Consider the following 18445-nt stretch of genomic DNA (forward strand, 5'->3'; position numbering starts at 1 on the left):
CTGTGGATCAGAATCTACTGATGGTTCCACGCACATGGTTCAGGACCAGAGGAGAGAAATCTTTTCAGGCTGTTGCTCCTAAGCTTTGGAACAATCTTCCTCTCTCTTTGCGCTTAATGGAGTCTACTGACTCCTTTAAGAAACATCTTAAGACGTTTCTATTTGTTCAGGCTTTTCCTTGAATTTCTCGAACTCCTGTGTTGTTCTCAGTATTATCTTGATCTTTAAAGTATATACTTTTTTGAGTATTGTTTTGATTGTTTAAGCGCTTTGTGACCCTGGTCTGGAAAAGCGCTATATAAATAAATATTACTTACTTACTTACTTACTTACTTACTATCTGTTTTGCAGTAATATGTAGGCACTTCATATACGCCATCTCAGATCACACTGATTCTCTGAAGACGTTTGTTTTTCTTCACGCTCAAGACATGTTGTCAACAGTAAAAGAAGTTTGCTTGCTGCAGGACAGTGCTCTTGAGCAAGGTCACTGAAATGTTTGTTGTTCTACTTTATCTCTCTACATAATCTCCCACATTCTGCCTCGTTCTCTCTCGTTTACTTTAATCCGTTTTCTTAACATTTAAGTCATGTTTGACCTTTTTTCTTACTTGTTTCGTGGCAACTTTTAGCTTCTTCATCCAGGACTGTATTCATGTGTGGAAGTAGCAGGATGAATGTGTTGAAATTAAGAAAAAACAGCTGCTTAGTCAATATATTTGTGTACATGTGTGTGGATATGTGTGTATTTAATTTTTATTTTAACAAGTCTGTAGTTTTGGAAATATTTGTGATATTTGTTTGGATGTTTAAAGGAATCAAAACGTTGATTTAAAGCACAATAAATACATCTTCCAAGACTTTATAAAAATACAGCAATTAATACAAATATTTTAACAACTTTTAATATTGAAGAATTGTGTCGACTCAAAGTAAATGACAGACCTCTAGGACTTAAGGCTCAGAGATTGTACAGTTGTGCCTTGAACATGTTTTTTTGTGACAGACTTTCTCTCAGTAATATTTTGTGGCTGAATTGGGCTGTTGAGTACCTTTTGAGTTTTCTCAAAAGGGCTTGTGACAAATGCAGTGGCCTTGTGAAATTCACCCAAAAGTTTAAACCACATTTTTTTTATCTGGAAAAATCTTTTAATTAAATCTTTTAAATTTTTTGGGGCCTTTTCTTTTTTTTGTAAAATATTTAAAAAATAAATCAATTTTAGTGCATTTAAAAAGTAATACAAGTTTTCATTTTCTTTTTTATTTAACATTAGTCCGACCTTATTAAAAACCCAGCCATTGGTACGATAACAACATATTTTCAAAGTTATTTCAGTTCCTTTAATGTTCAATATTGGTATTTTCTTGAAAATAATATTTTACATGATATGTACAACAAATTAATGATATTAAGTCTAAAGACGGCATTTTTGTTTGTTCTATTTTTTATAGGGAAGTCGCTAGTGTTTTTTCTGAAGCAATGATATCCTCTGTGGACCAACATTTAAAATGCCTTATAAAGAAATATTCATAAAAATATTATCTTGATGGTGGAAGTCGTTGGAAATGTAGATCTTTGTATCTTTTCTTCGCCTCCAAAATTCCTTTTTTCCTCACGAAGGCATATGCATGACATGGACGTCTATATTAGCGATGTTGGGGGGGGGGGGGGGGGGGGAATCCCTCATGTTGTTTTTAAATCACTGAAGTGTATAAAAAAATTGTCTGGAACCAAAATTCGTGCTCTTCTTAATTAGATCAAGGAATCGGCAACAAGTCGTGCAGTGTTTATCCAGCCATTAGAGCCCATTAGAAAGTGCAGGCTCACTCCCTCAGCTCTTTAATGAAGCCCCATCAACAGCCACACACTGTTTGATGTTTTGGCAAACTGCTGTTATGTTAATGTAAATATTGTCTGGCTGCGGCTCAGATAAAGAAAGTCAACATCAAATGTAAGAAATGTCTCCGTTACGGAGGGAAACGCCAGACCTTGAAGTGAGCCAGAAGAGAAGTTTTCGGGAATACCAGCCTCAGTTTCTGCCCATTAAACTCATTAGTCAATTTTAATGAACTGTGAATTCCAGCAGTCATTTTTTTCCCCTCTTCCTTGCTGCCGAGAACAAGATGGTAATTTGTATTCCAAACCAACCTTAACCATTTTTTAGTTGCTCTCCTTTAATTGTCAGAGGACCTTGTTTACATTCGCGTCTTCGTGTACTCCGCTCTTCCTCGGAGTAAATCCGCGCCAAGCCCGGTCCAAATCCTCACAGCGTTGCCGCATACTTTGATATGCAGAGAAACACAGGCCAGAAATAGCGGCTCACGGTGAGTTATTGAAAGTCTACCGGTGTTCAGGGAGTGCGAACTTAAAGACGGCGAAGCTCTGACTGTATTTCCTGCGCTAACAACGTAGCAACGCGTTCTAATTAGTATGTAGAGCAGTGTTGTGCCTGAACCAGTTCATTGAAGGAAAGTTCATGAACTCATTCATATTTTGGGTGAACGTGAACTGAACGTAGTGTATTTTGTCAGATGAACGCTTCATTCTCCATTTATATGCGTCTGGTAGGTTTCCAAATTTCTACAGACTTATGTCCGATTCGCACGGGATAAGTATTACCTGGGGACGCCTGGTAATTTGTAATAATTACGGAGAATGTCTGAGTTGTAATCCAGTGCGAATGCGCCATGTCTGCGATTTGTAATGTAATAATTCCGCCGCGAATCGCCTACTTTAATTCACCAAACACAAACGTCGGGTGATAATACTAATCCCTTGTGAATCTGAATGTCTGTGTTTGTAATTCTGAATGAACGGACTTCGAGGCACTCGGCATTGTGTTAATATTTACTTCCGCTGTTTTATTTTGAAGGGGTTGAAAAGGAAGAAGATTGGGTTCGTTGTTGTTGGGGGTGTGCTCCAGAAGAAGACGTGCACGCTGCAAAGCTACAAACTAAGTTCCGGCCTCGTTGTTTCCCACACGAATAGACTAACTAACTAAGACTGTGTCTCTTCTGTAAGAATAATGTTGGGGCTAATTTATGTTCAGGGCGTCGTTCTCGCTGTTGAGCGTCTGCACAAGTTGAGAAACGAAAGAAAATAAACGGTTGTCCACTTTATCTTCTCTAAACAAAGAACGCTTGGTTACACTAACTTTCTCTTTCATTAATTGCGCTCCTTTTTAGATCTGTATCTCTAGGTAATGTAAGTAAAGACTATTTTACAGACGTTGCTTATCCCGTGCGAATATAAAGAGCATAGATCAAAAGAAATGACACAGAGACCTAAAGGGATACAAACGGAATAACATCATCAACCCATCGTGACATCAGACTGTCAGACAGTAACCAACTACTACGACACCCAACTAGTTTCATGACAAGGTCGACAGAGAAAACTTACATTTATTTACAGATTGCCCGGCGACTTTCAAAAAACAAAAAACTGCACGTCAGGACCCTGAACGCATCACTGCTACTGTGGACTGAATAGACAGAAATACTGCCCCGATGTAACCCTGGTTCTTTAGGGTTCCATATTAGATGTCCGGACTCGTTTGTAGAATTCTTATACAACCACTTTAATGTTACTTATTTTATTCATCTTATTAACATTTATTTAATTAATTATATTATTTACTGGATTCAACAACAACACATAAAAATCCTGCGTTGTTAATTTTTTATTTCTGTGTACTTTTATTATAATGACAATGAAATATGACACATAGTTCATCCATCCATCCATCCATCTTTTTGATGTTAAAACAGAATGATTGATGATGGTTATATGTATTATTTTGAAAAAGAAGAGCTCGTAGAAACATATTGGGAAACAAAGGACCGTGAACTAGTTCTTTCTTGGAGCGATGAACTTTTGAAAAATTTGATGAACTGATGAACTAGTTCATTTTCAAATTGGTGAACTGATCTAGTTCACATAGAAAATAAACTTTCCCAACACTGATAAAGACAAGGAGCAGAACATGTTAATTTCCAACATGAAGATCGTATTCCCGTCCCCATACAGGAGGGTTAGCTCGGGCAAATGTTCCCGAATACAACAGCCCATAAAAAATGTTCAAACGGACACATAAAAGAGTCAAATCAGGAGTGAATGTTTCAGACTCCTGTGCCGACGAGCCATCAGGCTTTACCACAGCACATGAAACTTTCACCGGCTCACTTTGAAAAGTTTAAATGAAATATGGAGCCACGGTTTCGGAACATTATTTCTTCTTCTCAGCCTCATGGTATCCAGAGTCTTCTTCTTTAACGCTTATTATTTTATTAGCTTTGACCAAGAGTTTAAAATATTTATAAATTCAGCTTCTTTTTTTTTAAAGCCGTCATTGCAGCATCTCGCTGTTTGGAAAAAGGACAATCCTACAGAGGTCTGGGAAAGGTTAGGGTTCTGGCTTCCAGTGGTCAGAGGACGAGCGCAGCAGCTGCTGACTCCGACTATATTCAACCTCAGGAAAAAGGGTTGAGAATCAGCGAATCTCGACTCACTTTTCCTTGAATTTGCAACAAGCCTCAGGGTGTTATTGTGTTACGTTCAAGATTAGTCAGTGTTAAATTGCAAACATAGTTGCAGACACAAACACAGATGCTGGCGAGCGTGCACCGTGTCAGCTCAGATTGGCTTCAGCCCATCGTCACTCTTCTGAAGGAAGATTCTTTATTTTTTTTACCAAACTGACAGAATATAGACACGAACAAGAAACAAGAAGACTTCGAAAAATGCTTATTCTTATGTTTTTGACCCCTTGACACCAGTTTTATCTAAGTAACAGATTTAAACGATTGGAAGATTGAAAATCTATGAAAAAACTATGCTTCTTCTTGACTATTTTGTTGAAATATATATTTTGTTATTGTTAATTGCTAGTTAGCATGCGGAGCGTCTCGGTAAAAAGTCAGTTGTTTAAATGTTTTTATTTAAATATCATTAATTATGACGGCGGGAGGGAACTGATTATTTTTGGTATAGAAAAACATCAACAATTTAGGAAAACAAATCCCAATTTAAACAAAAACAACTACACAAATGTCCAATTTAGCAAGCATCTGTTGACCCCAATGTCAGTTGGGATTTAACTTGATTTAATGAACCTAAGAGTAGTTTGGAATTACTTGGTGTTTTCACAATCTTTTAAACTGAACAGAAAAAATGGAAAATCGGATCCGACTTTTTCTTCATTCTTAGACTTAGACTTAGACATCCATTGTTGTCATTCTAGATGTACAAAGTGTACACAGAACGAAATTTCGTTTGCATTTCTGGCTCAGACTAGTCTCTTTTTTATTTTTCCTGATATGACTTTAACATTCAGAGTTGTTTGTTTGTTTATATGCTGCAATACTAAATGAAAATATACTTCATATGTCAATCATATTCAGTGACACCTCTTGGTTTAAGGACGTACGGTCAATGGTATCTTGTGATTTTTTTCTTATTGATTGACTTTAAGATCAACAGAAGCCTCTGGAACAAACGTTCTTGCTGAATTGAAATGTCAATACAAATGTCAAAGGATCTCACTGATGGATTTATGATTCAAGAAATGGATTCGCTTATGGGAAAACCTTTAAAACCTTTTTCAATCCAGATGGAACTCCCTCCTCGTCCCCCTTCCATTCTTAACATGCATCCAGAAACATGTCATTTAATTACATTCAAAAGTTATTCATCCTACACCTAGTAGGTATAAAATAAAGATGGTGACCCTTCCAACGCACATGTGTCACAACACAAGGCCGACTCTGGCTCGACCAACTCCTTTATCCTAGAGGTGTTGCTCCTAAGCTTTGGAACGATCTTTCTCTGTGTTTGATGATCTACTGACTCCTTCAAGAAACATCTTAAGACATTTTTATTCGTGCAGACTTTTTCTTGATTTTCTGGAACTCCTGTTTGATGTGTTTTATCTTTTATAGTATCTAGTTTTAACTGTGTATTGTTTGTGATTGTTCAAGCACTGTGTGACCCTGGTCTACAAATAACCTTTACTTAGTAACTTACAATATTGTTGCTGTTGTGACCTATAAAGTTACCAGTGTTTAAGATAAGATAAGGAACATGGTTCATGGATGTCGAAAATTGATACAGAGATTAAAAACAAGAATAAAGCTGATTGACACGTTTAGTAAAAGAAGACAAACCGAGATAATAAAGAATGATAGAGCCTCCAATTAAGTTTGGTAGATGGTTGTTTAACAGCCCTGTGATCGACTCGTGTGCTCAGATAAATGCTTTTCAAGTTTTAAAACCTCTAAAAATGATGTTTCATTTTGGTTTACAAAACCAACCATTGCGTTGAACCGCTGAACTGATTTCTTTGTTACAGTATTTGAGTGCATCGTAAAGAGGGGTACAGTGGAGATGCTGCGATACGGAGGCAAGAGTAAGACGGCAGATAAGAGAGCGAGAAGATAAGGGGGAAGGAGGACAGTGATGAGAGAGATGTTGCATAAGGAGTTGCATCCAAGTGTGAAGGGAACAGGTGGCCTCGTATTCTGCCATCTTCCCCATTGACTGTGCGTCTGTGTGTGTGTGTGTCGCTGATGCAGCTTGTGTGTTCCTGACAGAGTAGGCGTCTCGCTTTTTTTCTTTTTTTTAAACACACCTCAGGGCCGTATCTCCACACATGCACATGTTACATTGTTCCGCTCTCCTCGCGAGTGAGCGTCTGTGCATGCGGGTCTGTTCTTTGGTGATCAGGGTTCCGGTCGGTTTGGAGACAATTAGAACAAGCTGCAGGTGCCCAGAGAGCTCCTTCTCCAAATGTCACCCAATTAACAATCTATAGCCAACACACACATGGAAGACGTCCTGGTGCCGTCGGTTCCGTCGGCCCGTCCGCCCGCTTTTTCCTTTTTTCTCGCTCGCGTTCCCGCGTGTCCTGTCCTTTTGAGTCGCTTTTTGAGAAAATGTCAGGTTCACGCCGCGTCCTCGACCGGCGACGTCAACATGGTCCAGCAGAGTTAACTCATAAATCGGGAGTTGGAACTTGGCAGACTTTGAAGAGCCAACCATTAAACCAGAGTTTTTTTGTGTCCGTATCAATGCAGCCCTTATGCCAGCCGTCCCCAAACTACAGCCCCTATTTATTATTTTCAAATACAGAGAGTGACTTAAATATAGGAGCATCCATTTCAAGGTGGTAAATTATTTTTAAAGTAGCTCAATGGTAAGTTAGTAAGTTAAGGTTATTTGCAAAGTGCATTTCTAGACCACGGTCACAAAGTGTGTGAACAATCAAAAACAATACACAGTTAAAAATAGCCACAAATTTTTCTCTCCTCTGGTCCTGAAGCGTGTTCCGGAGCCTTCAGTAGATTCTGATCCACAGACCTCAGAGCCCGAGTTGGCGTGTAAGGTTGGATCAGATCACTGATGTAAGGAGGAGTCTGACCATGAATAGATCTTAAAGTAAGAACCAGAATTTTAAAGTTGATCATGAAAGAAACTGGCAGCCAGTGAAGAGTTTTAAGGATCGGGGAAATGTGAGTTCTTCCACAAGAGCGGCTCAGAATTTTTTTCTTGCAGAGTTTTGTATTAACTGCAGGCGAGACAGATCCTTCTTGTTTGGACACTAAAATATCCTGTTACAATAATCTGAACGAGAAGAAACAAATGCATGGATTACAAGCTCCAGATTGTGTTGTGACACGGTTTTTCTCAGTTTAGAGATTTTTCTCAGTTGAACGAAACGCTTTTTGGTCATTTTTTTTGCAGTGTTGAACTAGAGACAAAAGTATTTTTTGTGGTATATTCTATACCTACCTATTTTTCTTTGCATTTCCCTACTTATTTCTGTGAAGAACCCAGAGAGGGTTATTTGGTTATTTGTGGTCATTTGTGGTTATTTGGAAAACTATACATTTTTACTTTTTCTGTGACAAACTGACCCCGGCCCCCCCATCAGAGAAGAAAATATATTGTGGCCCTCACAGGAGAAAGTCTGGGGACCCCTGCCTTAGTCCTAGTAATACATACTTCGATAATTTTTAGTTATCCGTTTTTAGGATTTTTTGTTATTTTATGTGGCTCGCCAGATGGTTGGCCTCAAATTAAAGTAGAGTAATGTTGGTGTTGATATCGTGACAGACCGCACAGACCTGTTTTAAGATAAGGAACAGAAGTTATCCAAGAGTTTTTGGAGGAAATTTGATATAGGAGGAAAACACATAGAGATAATTGAGATGCACGATTACACATGTACTTCAAAATGAAGGAATATAAATAAGCCGTGCAAACAAACAACAACAATCTTATCATCCGAGTTTCAGGTGAGCCCTGAAGAAGTGCACAGAACGACTCCCGTCTAATTAGCCGAGTTAAAATAAAGCCTAACAAGCTGGTGAATCTTTTAGGAACGTTCACATATGGCTGTTAATTTGTTTACATGTGCAGCGACATATGTCTGTCTGAGAAGCAGCACCGAGGAGATTGTCGTACGTCTCGCGTCCATCTGCCCACGTTCACGTGCTACTGAGGCAGCGACTCTGGGCTCATGCGAGAGCGAGCGTGTCCAGGGCTTTGGGGAGAATTTAACATGGTTTTGGAGACTACAGTCATGAGCACTTGAAGACTCATTATGGACGGAGACGAGAAAGTCGAAAACCTTTAAGTAAAAACGCAATATTGGGATTGGATTGGAACCGTTATTAATGCTGTGGTTTAGGATTTGAAATTTTGTTATTTTTCCACCTGGAAATGTAGAATATATCAATACACTTTATATCGTTATTTGTTTATTCATGATACTGTTTTGATACTCAACAACTTTATATCAATATATAATTTTTTACAACAGTACACTTTTACATTTTTATACTTCAATAAATTGTGCATAGAATTGGATATTTGTATATTTTGTGTATCTATATATTTACAATTAACATCTAAATATTCACAACGTTTCATTTTTGTGTTGCAAATAAACTCCCGGCCGCCAGATGGCAGCACTCGTCACGTCCACTGCAGCTAAAGGAGCAATGAGATTCAGACATAACTGAGGACGAGAGGATACATTTGTTCTCTAACAGCTTTTAAAGCTGATGTTTGGACATGTTTTGTTTTTTTCAAAACAAATGAAAGCATTTACGACTTTCTCGAGAATCATGTCGTCTGTTAATTCCGCAACACAGCAAGTACACAACAATACTACGAATATTCTTGTCGCTACAAATCACAATATAGTGTGTCGCTCCCAGAATACAATCTAAATCCACAAATGATTGGAAGTTACGACTTTGTCAAGAGTCGTGGTCTGTAAAATCTGCGACACCAGAGTCAAGTCCTCGGCAATACTACACATATCTTTGTTCCTACAGTATCAAAATATTTTGTACCGGGATACGTATTGTATCACCAGATTCTTTCCAATACACAACTCTTCTGATGGTTATATTCTGGTGGTGTGTTTTCGTTCCTAGCATCTGTGCGTTGATGTGAGAGGAACCACGGTGACTGTGAACAAAAACTAGAATATCTAACGTTATAATCCACAGTACTATCATAAACTACTTCATGTGATGAAATGTTGTTTTAAGTTCCTACACCAGCACTCCAGGATCCTGCCGGCCCAGTGGTCACTGCTGGTGTCGTGTTTACGACCCAACGTGACTCATCCAAGGTCATGATTTCACTTCCTGCTCAAGGCTTTTACGAAAAAAGTCTGTTGGCGTATTATCTGTCTGAGTGTTTTATTTGTTGTTGTTAAGAAGTTTTCATCCTAAAAAATATTGATGATACACTGTTAACTAGTTAACTGAGTATCTCCTTGTTAAGATGATATTTTTCTCTGTGTTCCCATCAGTCCAACCCTCCAGGCCGGTGGTCCGGGCTCGGCAGCAGCAGCAGCAGCAGCATCAGCAGCAGCAACATTCTGCCCCCAAGGGACCGAAGAGCGGTCCGGGGCGGGGGGGCAGCGCTCGTAGGGGACCCCTCTAACCAGCAGCAGAACAACCGTCCACATGTGTCCGAGCAGCGCGCTTTCCGGGAGCCCGGCCCGTGCCAAGAATCCCTGGCACCCAAGTTGGCACCGACCCCCGTCTCCTCCGCAGTGTCGTCCCAACCTTCATCAACCCGTCCCGCTCAAGCTCCACTTAAGGGCCCGTGTCCAAATCAATGCCCGGGTTCCGGCTCGGCGACTTCTAATCATAGCCGAGTCCCGGCCCTGCCCTCCAGGCAGAGCGAGCGAGCGTCCTCCTCCTCCGAGTCCCTAACTCTGGGAGGAGGTGGCAGCGCGAGGAAGGGCTCGGACCACCATCACACCACCAGCCATATCCCCCGAGCCGTCGGCGCCAGCGGCTCGTCGAGCCTCCGAGGGAGTCCTTCTCCCAGCAACTCCTCGTCCGAGCAGGCCTCCCCTCCGCCGCCCACGCCCTCCTCGGCGTCGTCGTCCTCCTCCGCCTCCTCCTCTTCCTCGCCGTTCACCGGGCGTCTCGGCCAGCCGCCCCGAGGCCCTCTATCTCTGCACAGCTACAGTCGTAAAAACGTCTTCCTCCAGCACTCGCTGCACACGGCCGAGCTGCAGGCCCTGACTCAGAGGGACAGCTGAGCGGCCGCCGGGGGGACGTTTTTGGGGGGTGAAAAAAAAAAGAAATGACCCCACTGTCTCCCACACACTCCACGACAAACACTTTAAAAAGGTTCCAACGAACAGAAAGCAATGCTTTAGAAAATCCTTTTCCATCTCCCAACAAATCTCAGGAGAAGCTCTGACTGCTGGCGAAGATTAGATGATATATTTCTACTTAAAAGATATAAAGGGACTCGGACGACCTTTGATTTTTCTTTTTACCAAATCTTTGCTGATTTCAGCGAACATTTAGCCGCCAGCGGAACGTTCTCGCTCACATAACAAACACTTTCACATGTGTCATCGGAGCGAAGCGCCGCTAAAAATAGCCTCACACGAGGACGCGCACCTTTGCTTTCGCACGACACTGAGAACACTAGTGTCCTCGGTTAGCAGGCGACGACACCGAGGCTTGTTCTTTTTTTTTCAATTATTATTCCTGCTCTTTTAAATCATCGTGGCTTCACTCCTGCTGCAGTGACCTCACTTAACCTCCCGTAACAAATTTCAACCGTCATCAAAAGCTAAGTGTGGAGGGAGGTGTCACTGATGATGGCCGGTTGGAGTCACGATGTGTAATTCATCTCCAGTGTTGTGCTCAGGATGTTGTGTTGAGAGTCAGTCTCGCTGCGAACAAATGCTCAGAGAAACACTCATTTAGAAAAGTTACATTTTCTGGGGTGTTACCACAGAGCCTCGCGGAGTAATACTAGGGAGCCTCGCGGAGTAATACTAGGGAGCCTCGCGGAGTAATTCTAGGAAGCCTCGCGGAGTAATACTAGGGAGCCTCGCGGAGTAATACTAGGAAGCCTCGCGGAGTAATTCTAGGGAGCCTCGCGGAGTAATACTAGGGAGCCTCGCTGAGTAATACTAGGAAGCCTCGCGGAGTAATACTAGGAAGCCTCGCGGAGTAATACTAGGAAGCCTCGCGGAGTAAGACTATGAAGCCTCGCGGAGTAATACTAGGAAGCCTCGCGGAGTAATACTAGGGAGCCTCGCGGAGTAAGACTAGGAAGCCTCGCGGAGTAAGACTAGGGAGCCTCGCGGAGTAATACTAGGAAGCCTCGCAGAGTAAGACTAGGAAGCCTCGCGGAGTAAGACTAGGGAGCCTCGCTGAGTAAGACTAGGGAGCCTCGCTGAGTAATACTAGGAAGCCTCGCGGAGTAAGACTAGGGAGCCTCGCGGAGTAAGACTAGGGAGCCTCGCGGAGTAAGACTAGGGAGCCTCGCGGAGTAATACTAGGAAGCCTCGCGGAGTAATACTAGGAAGCCTCGCGGAGTAATACTAGGGAGCCTCGCGGAGTAATACTAGGGAGCCTCGCGGAGTAAGACTAGGGAGCCTCGCTGAGTAAGACTAGGGAGCCTCGCGGAGTAATACTAGGGAGCCTCGCGGAGTATTGCTACGGAGCCTCGTTGATTAATACTACGTAGCCTCTTGAAGTAATACTACTGAGCCTTGTGGAGTATTAATACGGAGCCTCGCGGAGAAATACTAAGGAGCCTCGCAGAGAAATACTCGGAGCCTCGCGGACTAAAACTAGGGAGCCTCACGGAGAAATACAAGACAGCCTCATGGAGTAATACTAGGGAGCCTTGAGGAGTATTGCTACGTAACCTCATTGTGTATTACTACGGAGCCTCGTGGATTAATACTACGGAGCCTTGTGGATAAATACTAGCCGGGTAATACTAGGGAGCCTCGCGGAGTATTGCTACTGAGCCTCTTTGAGCATTACTACGGAGCCTCGTGGAGTAATGCTAGGGAGCCTCACAGAGTAATGCTACAGATACTTGCAGAGTTACTAGGGAACCCCGTGGATTAATAGTAGGGAGCCCTGTGGAGAAGTACTACAGAGCCTCACAGAGTATTACTAGGGAGTCTTACGGAGTAATACTAAGGAGCCTTGCGGAGTAATACTACAGAGCCTTGTGGAGTAATACTACGGAGCATCTCAGTAATACTAAGGAGCCTCGCTGATTAAAATTGGAAAAAAAGAGATATCCATATGTTTTATGTTTTAAGTGATAAGAATGAATAGAGTAACTGTCATCATATCTCCAGACAGTTTGTTTTTGTGTAACAATTTCTAACATTCTGACTTCATGATTAATTCCCATTTTGACATCTTAGCTTTACAAAAAAAACAAACACTCCACTTCCCCGGATCTGCCAAATGACTCCCAGCCACCTTTTAGAGTAAAATGCTTCGATGTGTCGTTTACTCATGTTCCTTCATCCCTTACAACTCCAAATGTAGCTCGGGGAGGTCGGAGGTCACCACGGGTCGGACAATTAACATTTACTCCTCACTCTTTCCTAAATGTTCGTTTTAAACCTTAAAAAAAAAAGCAGATAACACACATGTCATCCTGCTTTGTGTTTGAAAGAGGGTAGAAAGGATTTTTTAAAAGCATTGCTTTCTATTTTTACTAATGTGTTTTTACAGCTAGAGAGGATGTACACACACCGACACACACACACACACTCATCAGACTGAGGGTATATATATATATATAAAAAAAGCACTCACTCGTCTGTCAGTACTCCCACATTCTGTCATGCTGACATTTTCGATGTGCTTACACCCACACGTATACAAAGTGCACAGAGACTCAACCGCACACATTTTCATATCCACACATTTGCACAAGAGTTGTGGGGAAAAAAGAAAAAAAAATGTTATTAAAAGTCGTTCATTTCCTCCAGATTAAGAACATGTGCTGCAGGAGAGTTTTTTCTACGACTCGTTGTGCTTTAATTCTCACGTTGCCAAAAGCAAGATCTCCTCGACATTCCCTCTCCAGCCCAGGAAGCTCCTTCGGACGCATGCGGTTTTCTCTCCGGGAAAACTTTCTCGGAAAAAAAGAGTCTTTTTGAACATTTGAACTCGACGAAAACATGTTTGTAAATGTTTGCGCCAGTGTTGTGTCAAAACAATCATCATAATTACATCTAATCTTTAAAGAAAAATATGCTGCTTAAACTAATCATTGAAGAAACATCATTTTTATTCAAAGGGACTTAATCTTGAATCTACATATCACGACTCTTTTTAATGTTATTTTTAAACGGCTCGTGTCATTCGCATGTTGAACTTTAATCTCAACATTAATTTTGTAAAATATGTTTTCTTAAAAATCGCTTCTTTAAAAAAGGTTGTAATGTTGTCGCGGTGGATTGTTATTTATTTTGGTTATTATGTGTTATTGCTGCTCTTGTGTCGCTGCAGGTGAAAGAGACTTTTTATTATTATGAAGGGAATCGTAACAAATATCAATGATCGAATCGTACGAAAACATGTTTACATGGAGGATAATATCTGAATACGTGAGCGGTTTTTGTACATGTAACTTCCTGGACTATTTTCCCGGAAGACATCTACAATTGGAGGAGCTTTTTATTCTTTTTATTTTAGTTTTTCATCGTGTGTTATTACGTGAAACTACTTTCAATTTGAATGTTGGTGTTTTACTGCAGAAGTACAATCAACTCTTCCTGCTCTATTTGTTCGTTCGGTCCGTGTCTGCTCTTTTGGGAAGATAATGTGTGTTATTGTGAATGTTTTTAGGACAGAAATTATATTTGAAAAAAGGATTTTTTTTCTTCTCTTTGCTCCACAAAGGCGTCACTAGCATGTGATTCAAGCAGGACTCGTGGATATGATGGAGCGACACGTCGTACGATTCAAAAGAACAACTCGACCTTTGACACGTCGCTCTTCCTCCAGGTCATTTGGCTTAACTGTGCTCGTCAATCCTTCTTGTTCTTCGTTCTTCTAAGGTCTTATCTTTCTTTTGGAACCTCAGCCCCCTCATCTCTGACTCCATCTGTGTCACCCTGGTTTCACTCTCTTCTTCACCACAGTTTCTCTCCATCACTATAAAGGACTGATGTTAATTTACCGTTTTTTAATTCCCTTTCAGTTGAGTTGCATTTCCACCAAACCCAATGTCATTTACATTTGAAGCCCACCTAGAAGTGGGAAAACTGTTGCCATACAATATGGGCAATGTGACATATTCAAGTATATATATATTTTTTAATCTGTAGTATCGTGTCAGATTAGGAATCCGTTTTAAGGTACTTGGACCTAAAGAGACATCAGAGATCAGAACTGGTCACAACAATTTTACTTGCATGGAGAGTTTAATACAGAACCTTCTCATTGAATGTCCCATTTTCACTCTGAGGCGAGAGCTGTATCGGTTGCATCTTTATACTCCAGCGCAAGTTATTTATTACCCGAGAGACGGGAACAAAGTTAAGACACTGGGAAAACGGAACAGATGCTGTTAAATTAAGCAAACAAAGATTAGAGTTTCATCCTCTCATTATCTGCATTCCGAAAATCAGATGAAAATCAAGCAGTGCTTTGAAATACAAGCAATGAACAACATGTAAAAACCTGTGGTTCGTTAATTTGATTTCCAATCACAATGTGTAGTGTAATATTAATCAACAAATATAAGAAAGGAAATCTTACCTCTCCATCTGGAGTTTTTTTTTTTCGTACTTCAACATTAGATGAAGAGCGAAAACTCTGCAGAGCTAGTACTTTTGACGGTACTTTTGACGGTAGAAACTAGGAACTGATGTTTGGTTTGATGCACACACATCCTTTGTCTTTGCTTTTATTCGCACATATTCTTTCTTCTCTTCCCTTCATCTCGCACCTCTTCACTCTCTCCACAAATCACTATATCATCAGCGGACCTCATGGTCCACGGAGACTCCTGACTCCTCCCTGACCTCGTCCGAGTGCGTCCATCACCGCGATAACTGTCTAAAGCTTCGTTCTTTATCCTACTTTCTGCGTTCATCCAGTCGATATTTATGTTAATGTGGGGAAAACCTTGACATTTTTCCTGGAGCGACGGCGACGTCTGAAAACATCTGGGACTGATCATCAGTACGACACGTCGCTCCATCATTTCAAAGTATCGCACATCACTCTGCTTTCACTGCCGCCCCCCCCATCCCCTTGTTATCTTGAAAGTCACGACAACCTGTCAACTGACATGAGAACACATGTTGTGTTTTCACTTTTCTTTCTTCGAAAACTGTAAAAACCAAGCAACACATTTAGTTGAAGGTTCTAGATTGAAATTTTACATTATGATGTCGAGTTTTTGTTGGACTTTCGAATTGGTTGGATTTCATGGTGTGATGTCGTTCTGAAGATTCACTTTCAAACGAGTAGAACAGGGATTTTGAAGGCAAATCTTGAAACAATATAAGAAAAAAAAGTGTATTTACCAAACAGGAAGTTAATTGCGATATTTTCTTTTCATTGTTTGAGGCTTAATCCATCCTTATTACCCTTCTGTTCTTCTATCGCTCCCATAGAATTCCCAGCATTCCACTTGAGTTCAACTCTTACTGAAGGTGCTGGTGTAGTTGTTGACATAGACGATACAGGTTCCTTATCTTATCTTAAACTCAATTATCTCTATAAGTCAAACATATCAATATGAATGTTAATCAACTTTGATTTTATCCAATCATACGACGGACCACATAAAATGACTCCGGGATTTGGCCCCAAGGGTTCCTTGAGTTTGACTCGTAGTATCGAGAGTCATTTGAAGCCTTTGCTGTCGAACCATATCTTAAGTTAAGGTAAATATCAACAGATACAGCGAATAATAATACTTTTCATTAGGAAACCTGAGTGCTGAAAGGATTATTCTTGAAAAATTGGTAGAGAACTGTAGTTTATTTATGAAAAAAGAAATGTTAGGAATGACAAGATTTGAGATAATTTAAGTTAAAATGATGCTGCACAAGAGAAATAACAAAGTCAAGACGACATTTGCTCTGTAATCCTAACTCTTCAGGCGTCGTCTTCACGATCGAAACACCAGAAACGTTCGTTACTTGGAAGATTAAATCATGCAAATGTACGCCTTACAGGTTCCATATCAGAATAATCCCCCCCTCACTCCTCCCCCCACCTCATCATTCCATCAAATCCAATCACTTTCTTTCGCCCGAGTCCGGTCGCTCATCTCGACTAAAGGTGTCGTCACGTCCCTCCATCACTGCCTCCCTCGGTGATGAGGTCGTCATTTTTACATCTGCTGAGTACAGTTGGTACGACAACAGGCCGGTGGTGACAGAGTCGCAGCTGTAGGACGGACTACTTAAAAAAGAACTTGGCCCATTTACCATTTAGACGTTTGAGAGATGTTGTTGATCACACTTCTTTAGAGTATCCAGAACATCTACTTCATACCGTACTTAACCCTAGAACAATTATTACTTTAACTACGTTTTTTTTCTAGGCCTATAAACTTAACCATTATGTTCTGCAACATTTGTACCACACAGTGAACTCTTAGTTAAGCATTCCATAATGTTCCTCATCCAGAGTGTTTTTTTCCCTTTTAGGTGGGACACAATAACTTTTAAAATTCCCTTCATTTCCTGAAGTTGTTTTTTTGGGTTGACGTCACGAAACCGAAATCCCTCCAAGTGTGTCGTGATGTGTCGCTGAAGCTTCATGAAGCGGTTCTTATTTTCAGAGACCACTAAATGACACCCGCTGATGGATACTTTAAACGAGTGAGAGCGCCACCTGTAGGGCTCTGGAAATGAGCATGAGGCTTCACGAAGCTTCATCGACTCATCGTTCTTAAATGAAGTTAATAAACTTCAACAACATGTGCAGAATAAGAAACTGCAGCCGATTAGTCGAAACCTAAACACCGTTTTGGGTAAAGAAACGACTCAGGGCTGGTCTAAGTTGTAATTTGGAAAATATAACTTTGACAACACATTTTCAAACATTTCTGCCTTATTTGGTTGTTTTTATTCCCTTTGATTTTATTGTTGCTCTGTTGAAATTCACTGTATCGTGGTCGTCACTGAATAATCGTTCATCGTGCACATTTGTTTTAGGAAACACTGGATTTTCTTCTGTATTTGTACATAAAATAATGAATCTTCAACGGTTTTATACTTGGAAGTAGCTGACGGGGAAGATGCTTAAACCTGCGTGGAAACTCTGAGCTGCTACCAAAGTACTTCAGGCTACGATCACGCAAGAAAGTCAAGCTTGTTTTCTTTTTTTTATCTCACATATGTATTTTCTTCTGTGTTTCTGCACTTTTCTCTGCTTCCTGTTTGCTTTGAGCCGCTGGACTTTGTGGGTTTTGGCCATAATAGTATTTGCACCGTGGATTATCCACCATTTGTTTGTGTCTTGAAGCTGCTTTCTGATTCAGGATTATGTAAATCACGAATATTTTGGAATTTTTGACCAACAAATGTGAGAGTTCTGGTCAATTTAAAAAAAAAAGAAGAAAAGCTGTATATTTTGTTATATTTTTTATTTTATTTTTTTGCTGTTCTTTGTTGAATGATGAATTTTAGGAAATTATTTTTGTTCGCTGCCCCCACATTGTTGCTAGTATTTAATATGACTAAATAAAAATATTGTAAACATTTTGTTTCATTCTTGAGCATTTATTGATTCCGACTCGTAACTTTTGTTGTAGCATTTATGGATGTCTGTTGTTCTAGATCCTCTCACCCCCATAATGCACTGCAACTGTTGAAGCTTTTATCATGAATCAACTGAATGAACAGAGTACGATAGATGGCGCTCTCTGCTACATAATGCTTAGTGCGACAAAGGGATGCGTCGTCTATGTTTTTCACTTCACCACGTAAAAAAACTGTTTTTGCAAAATTATTTTTAGATTTTTACAAAATTATTTTTATGTTTTTACAAAAGTATTGTTTTCTTCTTTTTTTTTTTTACAAAATTACCATTATTTTTACAATTATTGCTTCATTTTTACAAAATTCCTGTTTTGGTTTTACAAAATTTCCGTATTTTTTATTGTTTA

At 40.4% G+C, this 18445-nt stretch overlaps 1 protein-coding gene across 2 annotated transcripts in view; it reads left to right on the plus strand.

Moving 5' to 3' along the window:
• ccser1 (coiled-coil serine-rich protein 1) overlaps positions 1–18071 on the plus strand; it is a 112478-nt gene extending 94407 nt beyond the window's left edge. The window contains exon 11 of one of the 2 annotated variants that reach the window (XM_087792504.1): positions 9828–18071. In XM_087792504.1, coding sequence (XP_087648630.1) covers positions 9828–10571 — 744 coding nt within the window. In that variant the 3' untranslated portion in view covers positions 10572–18071. The remainder of the gene's footprint in view (positions 1–9827) is intronic. The other variant, XM_087792512.1, reaches the window with a different exon arrangement.
• Positions 18072–18445: the final 374 nt, after the last annotated feature.

The sequence above is a fragment of the Callionymus lyra genome, chromosome 1, assembly GCF_982586985.1.
Source record: "Callionymus lyra chromosome 1, fCalLyr1.hap1.1, whole genome shotgun sequence".
In the NCBI taxonomy this organism is placed as follows: Eukaryota; Metazoa; Chordata; class Actinopteri; order Syngnathiformes; family Callionymidae; genus Callionymus; species Callionymus lyra.